The 14,058-nt window shown below is 37.3% G+C and overlaps 1 protein-coding gene across 1 annotated transcript in view; it reads left to right on the plus strand.

Annotated features, from left to right (window-relative positions):
* Positions 1 to 14,058, plus strand: part of COG5 (component of oligomeric golgi complex 5) — a 173,638-nt gene that overhangs the window by 3,173 nt on the left and 156,407 nt on the right. The window contains exons 4-6 of the mRNA XM_058022274.1: positions 1,600 to 1,654; positions 1,753 to 1,822; positions 6,815 to 6,935. Coding sequence (XP_057878257.1) covers positions 1,600 to 1,654; positions 1,753 to 1,822; positions 6,815 to 6,935 — 246 coding nt within the window. The remainder of the gene's footprint in view (positions 1 to 1,599; positions 1,655 to 1,752; positions 1,823 to 6,814; positions 6,936 to 14,058) is intronic.

A 14,058-nucleotide genomic window follows, 5' to 3' on the forward strand; every position in this document is an offset into this window, starting at 1 on the left:
AAGTAAAAATAAAATTCAATTCACCTCAAATTTGTTGAAATTTTTCCATTTACTTAGTGTTATGCTCTTAAAAGAAACACTGAGTCAAGATTCATAAGAAAAAGAAAAGATAAATGCCAACAGATTTTTTAATTGTGAAGTTAAAAATGCATAGCTCTTGGTATATTTATCAAGTATGTTAGCAAGTGAAGATTATGGAGCTAATTCACAGCATGCACAGTCATTTGGATGTGTGAAAGTGAATCTCATTAAACATTTCAAATTGGTACATCCAGCTTGTAGAGTCTTTTCTTTTTTAGGCCTGCTCTGTTTTACGTATTCTTTTCTGTCTATAGGTAGTTCACTAGGTATTTTGAGCTACGTCTTACTTTAGGATTAGGCTGAATTGTATCATCATGTATCTTGGCAGCAGATGGAGAGGGAGAGTGCCTTTTCTCCCATCCTTATTCTGTCCTCTGGGAAGAGGGCTGTTGGATGCTTGATAGCACTGTTACAGCCATGGATGCAGCAATGTTGTGCCCCATTATTGCAGTGTAGGGCGGGCAATGCAGCCTGTTTTGCCAGCTTTTCACTGTATCTCATATCTTCATCCTCATGATCTGTTGCATGCCATACATGTATAAATAACAGTGAACACACGAGTTCTGAAATGTGGGGAAGATGAGAATTTATCTATCTATATAAAATGAGTGAGATACAGTCACAGTACAGGACAACGTGAATGCAACTATTTGTAGTAGTTTTGTTTGTCTTCCATCTCACTGTATCATGCTGCAGTTTTATCTAATTTAATGATGGCATGCTTGTAGACAGGGCTTTACAAAAATGTTGTATGTTTTAGAACGCTAACAGTAACTGAAACAAAAATAATTTGGTAGGCCTGGGTTTGTCTAACTTAATTAAATTCTCAGCAGGCTGATTCTGTATTGCAAAAATGACTCCTGTCCCCTACTACTTAGTTTGTAATTTACCAAGAAAAGAACAGGCACGCTTGTTGGCTTTCCTTGTGCTGCTTTGCCAAACTAATGTGGAACAAACATGATTAGGGTAGTTTGCTCTGCTTGTAGTCTAAATTAGATGACCTTACAATGACATTGATACCTTAATTTTTGCTAAAGATCCTTCTGCACAGGATGAAAACCTTGAAATAGAATAATTTATCTTCTCAGTTCTCTTTGTTCTAGTCACTATGTCAAATAAATAGTGTTAAATATGTTATGCCATTTTTATATATCATGGTCAGATGTTTATACCAGGTTCTATAATTTGAACTGCAGTCCTGATCAACATTCTCTTAGAAAGTAGCATCCTCCAAATAGTGTTTGAAATTTCACAAATGATGGATTTTGGAGTGATATTTATTCTGCAGGTTTATGTTCTCTACCAGTACATTTTCCATAACTTTCAGTAAGTGACCTGCTCATTTTATTTCCCAATATGCCTACTAATTTTGGTTTCTGTGATGCTCTTTTATAAAGGGGGAAACTGTTTTTAGTTTATGCTAAAGTAGTTACTATGATTTGAAGAAAAACTCTTTCTATAATTTTCTTATGTCTCTGTAATTGATGAATGATGTAAAAAATCTGCTTTATTTTGCAGGTGTCCTCCAAATGATGCAAACTAGAATTGGTGCTCTACAAAGCACTGTTGATAGGTATGACATTCATTATGCAATTAGAAAGTATAAATCCTTATGTTCTATAATGCTATTTATTAACACTGCTATAAATAATTTTCTCTTCTTCTTTTTAGAATTAAAGTCAAAATTGTTGACCCCTACAACAAAATAGTGTCTCGCACAGCTCAGCTAGCAAAACTTCAAGTAAGTTGCATTAAAAACATACTTTAAAAAATTCTCTTAGAATGTGTGTTACTTCACAATTGTCAGGCATGAGTACAGTTTTTCTACTCCAGTAGCCTCTAGTTAATTTTCAGTATTTTTCTGAAAATCAGTATATCTCTTCAAGAGCTACTGAGAAGTGTTTAGTAGGAAAGTAGGAAATTGACCTTTGCACTGGCTTATTGAGTTTTTGTAGAGATAGAGGGAAGAGACAAGGGTTATCTGAGTATAGATTAAATAAATTGTATAGATTAATTAAATTCTCGTAACTGTTTGTGTTAATTTGGTATTTAATGTTGTGTAGAAGATGCTTTTCACCCCTAAGTTAGTGCAGGCTTTGCTGCGGTTTAGTAAAGAGTTTGAGAATTAATTCTTTCAGAATTCTTTCAGATTTCTTCAACAGTCAAGATGCAACTTAAGGAGCTATTTGTGGTTGTGGAGTTTTGTAAGCCCAGGTGCATAGCTGTGCCTGCCTTTTAAATGTAAGTGGAGTCTACAGAAGGATGTAGATGTCTGTTAGAGGATAGCAGTGGGAGAGAGCTTATCACAGTGATGGTGAGATAAGTGTCCAACACTTAACTGATGATTTTATAGTAGTTGAAAACTTTTCCATAGATCTTCAGGAGCCATGTGTCTGCACTCTGTTGTTTGAAATGCAATACAGCTCTGGCCCCACAATTGTTTAATGAGTTATTGTTGGAACTGTTTTTCTTTGCATGTTTACCTGAATTTTGAGCTGTGGATGTACACTCTAGGAGATTGCCATCTGCAAGTGGCTGCTGTTGTAGAGTAGGTGAAGCTGCAGATTCTAGTCTGGGGACTGGTGGAGCAGCTGCACTGTCTCTTGGCTGAACTTCTATTTTCTATGTTACTTTCAGTAGCAGTGAAGTTCAGCAGGGAGCTCTTAACACTCTGTGCAGCCAGTTTGGCCAGATGCTACTGTTGTTTTCAGCTCCAGCTGTTACTCTTTTTGCCACTGGCCAAAAGTCCCATGACTTCCATGTGGCAGGTTAGGTGCAGATTTTTTTGTTGTTCTCTGATGTGTGTTGTGCATGTAGAAAAAGTTGTGGGAATGTGGGAATAAAGATGAAGATGTTTTGTAGCCTGCCCTTACACAAAGTCAGACTGCAGAAGGATGTCTGAGGAGAAGGAGTCCCTGAACTTAGGAGATGTTTCTTGGATGCTTCCTCTTGGCTGTTACATGGGATTTCCTGTGATGTAAAAGCAGCATCCATCCAGAGTCAGCATTATTCAGGCTGCGCCAGGGGATTTGTAAGATCTGACTTTTTTGCTGTAAGTCAGGAAAAAGAGGTGGAGAGTGGGAGTCTGGTAGGCTGCTCTTTTAGCATCAGTGTAGAAAGAGGAATGATGATTCCAGGTTCTCTGCCAGTGAGAGTCAGAGTTTCATCACAAGAGCTGCTGTCCCTTCTGTGTTGGCAGATACTTTGTGAGTGCTTTATGTTACACTGCACTGCTGGGAGGAGTTGAGGGTCAGGACACCTGAATTCATTAATGAAGCTGAATTTATGGAGAGTTGAGTCAAATCTCAACTCTCCAGCCTCCTAAAAATGCACTGCTGGAGTGTCCTTTACCTGAGGGACTCGTTTGTTGAGGAAGGAAGGGCACAGCACAGCAAACAATTGAATTCCTGGTGATGGCAGGGCTTATGACCTAAAATTGCTCCCAAATGCAAGACTTGTGGTTTGGGACATTGTCAAACTTACTAATTTTATCAGCTGATCTACAATTGGTAGATGTAGATAGCTGGTAAAAGAGGTTGCCTTCTGTCAAGATCTGTAGGGTTGGCAGGTATGTTTTGCTGGAATGTGTGATGTTTCAGTGCCTCTTGGAGTTGTGATGGTGTTCTTTTAATACCTCTGCATTGATTGCTGTGGGACTGCTCACTAACTGAAGGAATATTTGACTTGCATAAAACTAGATTTTGCCATCCTTAATTGTTTTTAATATAGTCTGGCTTTTTCATAAACATTCTCACTGCAAGTTTGTTGTTAAACTTCAAATCTAGTCCTGAATTCTAAATCTCTGCTATGTTCTTGTACATATTTTGTCTTTCTGTGCTCTTAGAGCCTCGTGGCATCCCAAGGCAGCAGCAGACACTGAAAGCTCACTTCCTGCTCTAAATGATACTGTCCTCTTCTGACTCTTTCCATAGTTGATCACAAGCTAAGTGGGAGTGGTTAGTAGCTGATATGGGTCAACAGGGAGTTTGTTCTTCAGAGGATTCTTTTCTGGGAAGCTCTGTTTAACTGAGTGTTTTTGCATGGTCTCTTGTTTCAGTGTCTTGCTGTATGAAAAACTTTATAATTACAAAACATTTAAAAAAACCCCAATAATTCTATATTTTAAAGTTATTCTTACTTTTAAATATTTACCAGTAGCAGATGTCTTTGTGATGCTACTGTAAATAAATAGTAAATATAGTCTGAAGATAGTGGGCTGTCTCCACTTTTTTCAAGCTTTATAAACAACAAAATATATCCATTCACTTACCTGCATATATGAGCTACACACTGGCACATTTTCAAGTGACTCTTTATAATTAAGTCTTCTTTCACTAATGTCTTAAAATTACTTGAGATTAGAAGCTTTTCAATGACTCAAATTATAGTAATAGTTTCTGTTATTGTTGGCATGTTGTTTAAAATTCAGGAGATAACTAATATGTAATCTCAAAAAAAAAAATCAGGGTTTATTTTTAATTTTACTTAAAATGACTTGGACTGACTGAGGCCACTGGCCTTTTCCAAACCAATTCTTGCTTGATCAGTAGAATTTGTTTCTTCTTGGATGAAAGCATGCCCTTTAGAAAAGCATACTTGATCAGCTCAGGGAGGGAATGTTTCCTGAATTAATTCAGACTTCTGTTATGTGGGTAGCCAGGTTAGAGGATCTGGCATCTGTGAACAGCTCACCATTAGATACAGTTCTTTATTTCTGTTACATGTCCTTACATATAGCATTCTTTGCTGTGATGGGAAGTTTTATCAAGTTGGACAGCTCACATAAATGAAAATACTTGAGTGAAAAAGAATCTTTGTCTTACCCTTGAAAAAGGGTAGAATGTAGTAGAAATCACTACAAAATTTAGAGTGCATCTTCAGTGTCTTTGGATTTTTTTCTCCTACTACTTCCCAGGGCTAAAAATTAAAACATTTTTTTGCTCTTGTATCTAAATGTAACTTCTCCCATCTCTTACTCTATTTAAAAGATTGTTTCTTGGGACAAGAAATAAGCACCAATTAAAAAAAAAAAAAAGAAATACTCTTTTGGTGTGTAAAGTAAAAGGTTTGAAAATAACAGAAGGTGAATTCTCAGGGAAAAACAGTAGCCAGAGGTATACAACTGGTTTAGAGAGTAATTAATTTTGAAAGCAAGATAGTAATACTACACCCTCTCTTTTGGTGAAGCATAGTGCACTGTACTAGAAGCTATTTTTGATTAGTCTTGCAGAAATTTAGTTCACAGATATGAAAGTGATATGGGGATCAAGATTTTTCTAATTAAAGAAATGAATTAATAAAAATTAATACATTAATCTCTCAAAGCAGGATAAGCCCCACTTAGCTCTCACAAAATATCATAGAAATCACATGGTTAAGTTATCACAGAAGGCATAGAAAACTTGCACTTCAGACTGTGATAGAGAGCCCAAAGCAGCAAGAGTAATTGGGCTTTCCCTGATGTGCCTCAGTGGGTTTTTTCCTAATTTTTCCTTTTTGTTTTGTCTAGATGTTTAATAAAATTAAACTGTAAATATTTGTGGATTTGTTACTTTGTGCTGGCATTGGGAAGAGACTGCCAGGTTGTACAAGTCTGCTGTGGATATTGGTTGAAATTATTCACTGGTATAATTTTTAATATGTGCACTTCAACTTCACTTTTCAATAAATGAACTTGAGTTTGAAAAAGATATTCTACATCTTGTTGGATACTAAATATTTTTTAAAGTAATTTAAAATTAATTTTGATATCCATAAGGTTAATACTTCAGAAGACTTTGCCTTCAGTACCAGGGAAAATAGCTCCAAACAACTATGTCATACTTGTTCCAAATTTCTCACTTGCCACCCTTGTTAGTCTGATTGCAGATTTTGGACTGTATCTGTGACTGTACTGAAATCTGAGTTGCATTTCTGAATTCTGTTTTAGTTGTTACCCACTCCAGAATGTTGCTGTTCCTCTATCATGTATTTCAAGGTATTTCTTGAGTGAAAAGTTATGAAACTATTATATTTGATTCAGGTGTCAGCAATGCCTGTTATTCTAATTTGGTGCTAATAAAAGCACACATGAATATAGTTCCTAAAAATTTATGTAAATGTCCATATTCCTAATTTTTTACCAAGAATGCCATGTATTTTAATAAGCATATGAAAGAATGTGAACTAACAGTTGGGTGAGTGAAGGTGACTGGCCTTCTAAAAGTTTTGCTGAGAATTAGTTTTTACATGTATGCCTACCATAAGAGTCAATATCTGTAATTACAATTTAATCTTTAAGTTTTATTGTCTTCTGAAGTAAGTGCTGCCATTTTGCTTCATTTGGATGAGTATTTGATTGGCAAAGCCAACTTCTTAACTTGGCTAAAGCTTTAAGAGGGGAGGAGTATTGAGGAGAGATGCACAAGGTAAAATAAAACTCACTTTTCATTAGGAATAGAACATGCCTCTGTCATGGGATTCTGAGTTTCCTTTGTTTTCTGCGTGGGTAGTGACAGAATAATCTCAGTAGCCCCATGAATATAATTACCAGCTTCTGGAAGTCTTTGTCTATATAAACACAGAATCATATTAAAAAATTTTGGAAAAAAAGGGATTTCAATGTTCTGAAGTTCCTTGTTTTTATTCCTATTCACATTTCCTTTTTTGGTGAAGATGTTTCCACATTTGAGTAGTGGTATTATGTGACGGTAATGTACTGATAATATCCCCTAATGCCACGATTTCCCTGCAGGCTGCCTGCGACTTGCTGCGGAGGATAATACGCATCTTGTATCTCAGTAAGAGACTTCAAGGACAGCTGCAAGGAGGAAGCAGAGAGATAACAAAAGCTGCCCAGAGTCTCAATGAACTTGGTGAGTCCTTCTTAATTACTTTTAGATACATTTTTAGCTTGTGCTCACATGACTCACACTAGTGTTTGAGGTAAAGAAACACCCAAAACTTTTTGCTGTGGTTCTTGCTTTCTACTTCCTGATTTAAATTGAGAAATTGGATGGACAGAACTTATTAGTCCTTTACATATTTTTGTATGACTTCTCTAGATACCGGCATTTAATAACGTGAAAATTCTGTGATAATAACCTATGTTCTTTTGGGCAACAATTTCTTTGTGAAGCAATTTCGTATTGGTTTATGTTTCTATAAAACACACTCAGAGGCAGCAAATATATATTTAGTTTTTGGGAGACATTACACTATAATAAAGCATAGTTTAAATTGCAGTTTATGTCCTTAAAGAAAGATATTGGCCATGTGACTTTTATGAAAGCCATAGGTGATATGGTATACAGGTACTTAACCCAGTTCAGATACTGGAAGTGTTCTGGTGCAGTAGTGACTAATTTACCATTTATTTTATTGCCTTGTGTGAAGAATAATGAGGTAGTTCTCATGAAGGTTCGTGTTACATTGCTAGAATGTTTTCTATACTTGAGCTAGCTTGGGAAATTCCACACTGTGCTGCAGGATGCAGTGAGGAGCATCCCATTAGTCTTGGAGATCAGTTAGTGGTGTTGTATATGGTATCTTGCCAGCTGTTCTTCTCTGATTTAATGGTATTCAAATTCCAACTTCCAAAAATAGGTTGTGGGAGGGCTAAACTATCAAACATTCAGAATCATCCTGAAGTTTATTTTGCATATTTGTCACTACTGCTCTTTTTATACTGTGTGATCAAAAAATTATTAGACGATGACTTAGTCCTATAACTGGCAGATGCTGTGTTGCAAGCAGAAAATTTTTGTGTTTATTTAGTATATCAGTCTGATTGGAGCAAGTAAGTGCCAATTGTATCATCGTAAGTTTGAATATTTTATCTGATTATTTTCACTTTTCTTTCCATTTTGCTCTACTTTTACATCTTCAGAATATATAAAATAATACTATCTGTTAACTACCTGGATTACCTTGGTCCTAATAAACAAATTAGTACAATTTAGTGGTAAAATCTGAGATGTTTAGTGTAGTTTTTAAGGTTTCTTTCTTTGATAGGAAATACTTTTTACTATTCATCTTCGTCTTTTTTTTTTTTGTTTCACCATTTGTGGAGGGATAGAATGTAAGAAAATAAAGATAGTGCAGAAGGTAATCTCACACCTGAGGAGTTGCAGCTGTACTGATCACCAAAGATTAGGAACAGGCTGCCCTTAACAGGCCACAGCTGTGTCCAATAAGAAGAAGAGTGCTACGAAAGAGTGGGTTAGCTGGGTGAGGAGAGAGCTGGAGTTTGTTGGTTGTGCTTTGAAGAAGAAAGAGTCAGTGCTGTGAGGAGCTGTCCATGAGAAATCACCGAGAAGGTATGGGAGCTTTGCAATGAGATGACAACAACCATTTAAATAAAAAAAAAGGGCCTTGCACTTTCTTTTCTTGAAGTGCTGCAGTCTTTTGAGTTTCTTGTTTTCAAATAATTGGTGTTTTCCTGAAGCTTAGCAAAGTCTGAGTAATTATTGTTGAACATGAAGGGAAATGTGTCCCCTTAGGCGACCCTTTTGAATTGGATCCTACAGTCTATGGGGGTAGCCAAGGCTTGTGGTCCTTAATTTAATCCTTCATCCTTAGTCCTGGATGGTTTAAGGCCAGGTATAATACCTTACCTATTGTCATTTCTCTCTACATCTTCTTTCCTGGTATTTCTTCCTTTTTTTCTCTCTTACCACTCCATCTTTGTCACCCTTGGCTGGTTTGCATTCTTCCTGCCTCCCAGCATGGCGTGGATGGGAGCACCCCCCGGTGCAGGGAACTGGAGGAGCCTGTCCCGTGTGGAGAGGCAGTGCCTGCTGGCTGTGGGGCAGCTCTGTTCCAAGGAGAGGAGAGCTCAGGGGGCTGCACTCAGCCTGGGTCAGGGTGCTGCTGTGGAAGGCAATGTCTGCAGGGAATGTGGGGTGTGGGCTATGGCTGGGGAAGTGCCGTGCTGTGCTTCTGGACTTGGGAAGCATTGGGAGGGGTGGGAGATCCCTAGCAGAGAGGGGGTGGTGGTGGTGTGTTGGTGTGTGGCAGGAGAGCACTGGGGGATGTGGTGGCTTGGGGTGAGGCTGTGCAAGTGCCGTGCTTCAGGAAGATGGGAAATGGGCTGTGGTGCTCTGAGGGTGGGAAGCAGGGAACAGCACTGAGAGCTGGCAGTTCAGTTGGTGAGATATGGAAGCTTTGGGGAAGTGCTGCAACATCTGATGGTAGTAAATAGGTGGTAGACATGAGTGGTGTGAAAGCCTGGTATTGGATAGGGACCTCTGAGTCACAGAGACTTGCTTTCATGTCCAAGATGAACACTGATCTGTGGTTTTAGCCATATATTCCTGAATATCCCTTTCATCTTTTGTTCAAGGAAAAAATAATTCCATTGTTTATTGCCTTTCTGTTGTACATGTGGTGCAGAGTAATTTGTGCTTTGCCAAACTCAGCCCTGTGATATTACTGTGGAAGCTTTGCACTTGCTGTGGTTAAAGATACCTTCCATTGCTTCTAAGGTATTCTGTGCAGAATCTTGAGATAACTGTCAAGTTTGTTTTTTTTTAATGTACTGCTACACTATGTGTATATGTTTGGGGAACACAAACGTGCATGTTTAGGCATGTATTTAACATATATTCCTGTAGCTAATCTATGTTAGTTCCATCACAACTTTTACTTAGTTGTGTATTGAAGTTTATTTTGCAGTTATGAGAAAGGCTATGGTAAATATATAAAATATTTGAATTAGGTAGAAATATGTGTTAATTAGAGAAATGACAAGAAACAGTAGCTTTTACTGAGAAGCAGGTTTTTTCTGACCTGACTTCCTTAAGCAAAGGAACTCTAGAGCAAATAAACTATTTGTTGGAGTCTGTGTAAGAGTGCTGTTAAATAGCAGGGCACACAGATTTATCAAGAATGAATCCTGTTTAACCAACCGTATTTTCTTTGTTGGCAGCATAACAGGCCTTGGGACTGGAGAGATCAATGACTGTCTTGTAGTTTGATTTAAATAGGGCTCTTGACACCATTGATTTAAATAGGGCTCTTGACACCGTGTCACACTACAGGACTGGCAATAGAATCCAGATGAAAATGTCATGCAGTGAATGCAGAAGTTCAGATAAAGCTGTACCCCAAAAGCCTTCATCTGTTGTTCACTTACCCAGCAATATATCAAGCAGGGTGTTGTTAAAACGTGTTCTGCAGCTGGCTTGTATTTTCATTAATGATTTGAGTGATGTAACATGGCATATATCCTTATTAAATTTGCTAGCAATAATCAAGCAGAGAAGAATGGGAGGTATGTTGGGAAACAGGATTAGAAAGAAAAATATTTTTAGCGAATTGGAGATAGCACTTGTCTGAAAGAGAAATAAAATCAGGTAAGATGCAAGTCCTCACAATAAATAGTTCTACTTAAGAAGGGGAACAGGAGAAATGACTGAATGGATTACAGTTCTGCTGAGAGGGTTGATAGTTCCTCACAAATTGAGTGCAAGCCACTTGTTCATTTATTTTGTAGCAGTGTGACATTGTTGGCAATAAAGTTTGTGCTGATATTTCTAAGGAAGGGTATTGTGTGCAAGACACTTGAAAATAATCTTTTGTTCATGCTTCAAACAGAGTATCAAGTCCCTTTTGAAGCACCTCATTGAAGGAAGATGTATGTTAATTAGAGAAGCTCCTAAGTGCAGCAGCAGTGGTGGGTGAAGGTCTTGAGGATAGTCAGTGAGTGAAGGAGCTGGAAGTGTGTGGCTGTGTTTTGGAGAAGAGGGGAGTGAGAGGGAGAGTAATGTTTTTCAGATGGGAAGGGATTAAATGGCTCTCCATATGCACTGTGACTTAAGCAGTAAGTAATGGGCCTGAAATGAAGAATTTTTTTTCTGAAATATTAGGAAAGAGTTCTGCCAGAAATTATAATTTCAGGGGAGCTGTGAAGCAGTATTTGAAGCCTTTTAAAAAGTGTTTTAGACAAAGCATGTACTGGGAATGAAATCATATAGTCATGGAATAGCTTGGGTTGGAAGGAATCTTTAAAGCTGATCTAGTTCAACTCCTCTGCAATAAGCAGGGATAATTAGATAGAGATGATTTTGCCTTGAAGTGGGAGGACTCAGTGAGGTGATCTGCTCCCAGTCCTTTGTGTCTCTTGGAGATATTCCCCTCCTTCCCCATTTTTTTGTTTGCTTGGTTTTGCTTTTTCTTTTATTTTTTTTAAATTGGCATGCTTCATATAAAATGTTCTTCACAAGTTGGTTTGTTGGGCATTGTTCCCAGATACCACCTGGAATATTATTAGAACAGTGTGACAGGAAATTTCATGCCATCACTTCAGCCTCTTCTTATCATTCCTTTAGATGAGATAGAAAAATTTCCTCAAAGACCTTCATCTCAGCCCTCTGACACAATTACTTCTCTTCTGGTTTTGACTGACATTCACATAAACCTCACATAGTTCATTGTGTTACTTGAGTGCTGCAAAAATTGACCCTCAAAAACTATTATGTCAGTCTGGTCTAGGAGAATGCAGTGAGCAGGAAAAGGAAGGTGATACTGACTGTGTGAATGTAAGTGTCCTGTATCTATTTTTTTCCCCCTTTTCTGGGAAAGAAGGCAAGCTGTCTGACTTTTTAAGAAAAATATTACTTTATTTTTCTTTTACTTTTTTAGTATTTAGAATGAGTGATGAATATTGTTATGTGTTTATCAAAATACTAAGCACTACTAATTAGGATTCAGGAAACAACAGTTTTAATTTGTTGTTTTAGTGGTAAGTATTAAGCTAGTTTATTTTATACTGGTTAGCCCTTTTTATTGCAAGGTGGAAATACCTTTACCTGTGGTTTCCATGGTGTACCTTATTAATTGAGTGTTTAATAGCATAAGTAGTCTAGCTAATACACAGTGACTTATTCTGAAATGATTGCAGATTGGCTGACTGCAATATTTGTTCCTCAGGTTAAATATTGTTGTCTAAAAGCTGTTTCATTTTAGCTGCTGCAGTTTTTGCAGTAACATTCAATATGTGTTATGTGTCTGTACACAAGTATTACTAAACTTGCCATGGTAAACTGTCTGAACACCTGCCATGGATACTGTGGCAGCTCTCTTTCGCTGCCGCCTTCTTCCTGTATCCTGTTCAGTCATGAACTTTTTTTTTTTTTTTTTTTGCTTCTGTTCCCAGCAGTAATTTACAGTGTATGATTGCCAAGCCAGATCTTGTGTTGACTGCTGTTAAAGTGAGGATGGACTTGGCTACTGTCATGTCAGTGAAGTCTTTCTCTGCTGGTACACAGAGCAGACAGATTTGGTGGTACTAATACTGCTGTACACAGTCTCTCATAAGAATCAGCACTCATCAAACTTGAGGGAAGTGTTGCTTTCATGGTACTTTTGCTTAGAGACTTAGATGCCTTACAGTTTGCTGCCTTGTACAATATCTAGTGTTCCCCAAAATAATACAGCATGTCAGTAGCACACTGCATTGTTCTGTAGGGGTAAGTGAAGTGATTTGATTAATAGAAATTACATGGTTTGGATTGCATGACTCCTTGCCTGGGGTGTAATTAGTCTTGCTGAGAATGACTGAATTGTATTACTGGCTCAGAGCCATCTGCGTTAGTGCCACTGCTTCAGGTGGTGCATCTGCATCCATAGGAAGTGCAAATATCCTGCTAAAACATTTTTCTTCTGTCCCCAGTGGTGTTAGCAGTAATACTGCCAGACCTTGACTGAAGTGGTCTGGACTGAAAAATACTGGGCTTTTCTGTAGCTGAATGTAACCTTCATGTTCTTCAATTTCATGTTCCTTTCAGTTGAGTTGGTTTTTATTTTGCTTTATGTTTTTTGTGATATTCTGTTACCATAAGATGGAAGATAATGCAAAAATTTGATGTGCAAGTTTTTATTTCTAGTATTCCAGGCCAAAAATACCCCTTTCCGGTGGGAAAGTTATTTTTTTCTTGTTGGCTTTTGAAATTAAGTACGTTCTTGGTTGTATGTAACAAGTTCATTAATTTGAAACATTGACTGTAAGATACCAAATTAATGTGCATGTAATAGAATGATTTTCAAAACTTAATACAATTTCTCATTATTAAGAGGCCAGTAGTGTTAGAGCTCTTTATCTTCTTTGAGCAAGGCAGACAGAGCATACAGATTTTACCATCAAATTTGTTTTGCTGCAACTAGGATTACTAGCTTGAAAACCTGATGTTAGACAAAGCATTTTACATAAATATTTCACGTGTTTTACCTAATCTCTGGCATGCATTCTTCTTCTAAGCATTTCAGTAGAGATCACTAAACAATTACAGGCACATGACAGAAAAACTGAAGTTGGAATTGATGCAAGAAAAAACTTCTGTTGCAGTTTTGTTTTTCAACATGTCCTTTAAATTACCAGGGTTTTGAATTTCATTTTCTTTATACATACAGTTCAAGAAAAAGAATCAAAGTATGTTTGTAATTCTGGGATTTCTTCATGCCTAGTTTCCATTAAACAACCATAAACAAGTTTCAAGTTTGCTGTATTAAGTGGAGCTATTTTTTCATGTAAGCATCAAGTTGATTTCTGGTATTGATGAGATGAATCTTTTAGCTGTAACTACTCAAAAAATTTGATTTTGCCATACTATTAAGTGTTTGGTAAGTTTAGTCTCAAGCACACAGGCCTTGTTGGAGGGTTGTGTGTCAGATGTTTTAAAATGAGTTTTGTATTCCACTTTCTATCATGGTGTTAACCTCTTCCTAAGTGCTATGTTACTGACAGCCCAGTAGGAAGTTGGTGTCAGAAGTCAATTATGGTGTGTTCAAGTTGCTTTCACTGTAGCATGGGGAATATTTCTAAAAGTTTGTATCCATATTCCAGGTCTATCAAAGACTATTTCTGTCTTTTGCTTTTTTCTTTTTCAGTTACAGATGTCTACACGTTTTGTTCCTTAGATTTCTAAATAGCTTTACTCTTTCCAGCTCCCTGTCATCTGTTCCCTAAATCTGATTTCTGCTATTTCATTATTAAGATCA

The sequence above is a fragment of the Melospiza georgiana genome, chromosome 4 (assembly GCF_028018845.1).
Source record: "Melospiza georgiana isolate bMelGeo1 chromosome 4, bMelGeo1.pri, whole genome shotgun sequence".
Taxonomy (NCBI): Eukaryota; Metazoa; Chordata; class Aves; order Passeriformes; family Passerellidae; genus Melospiza; species Melospiza georgiana.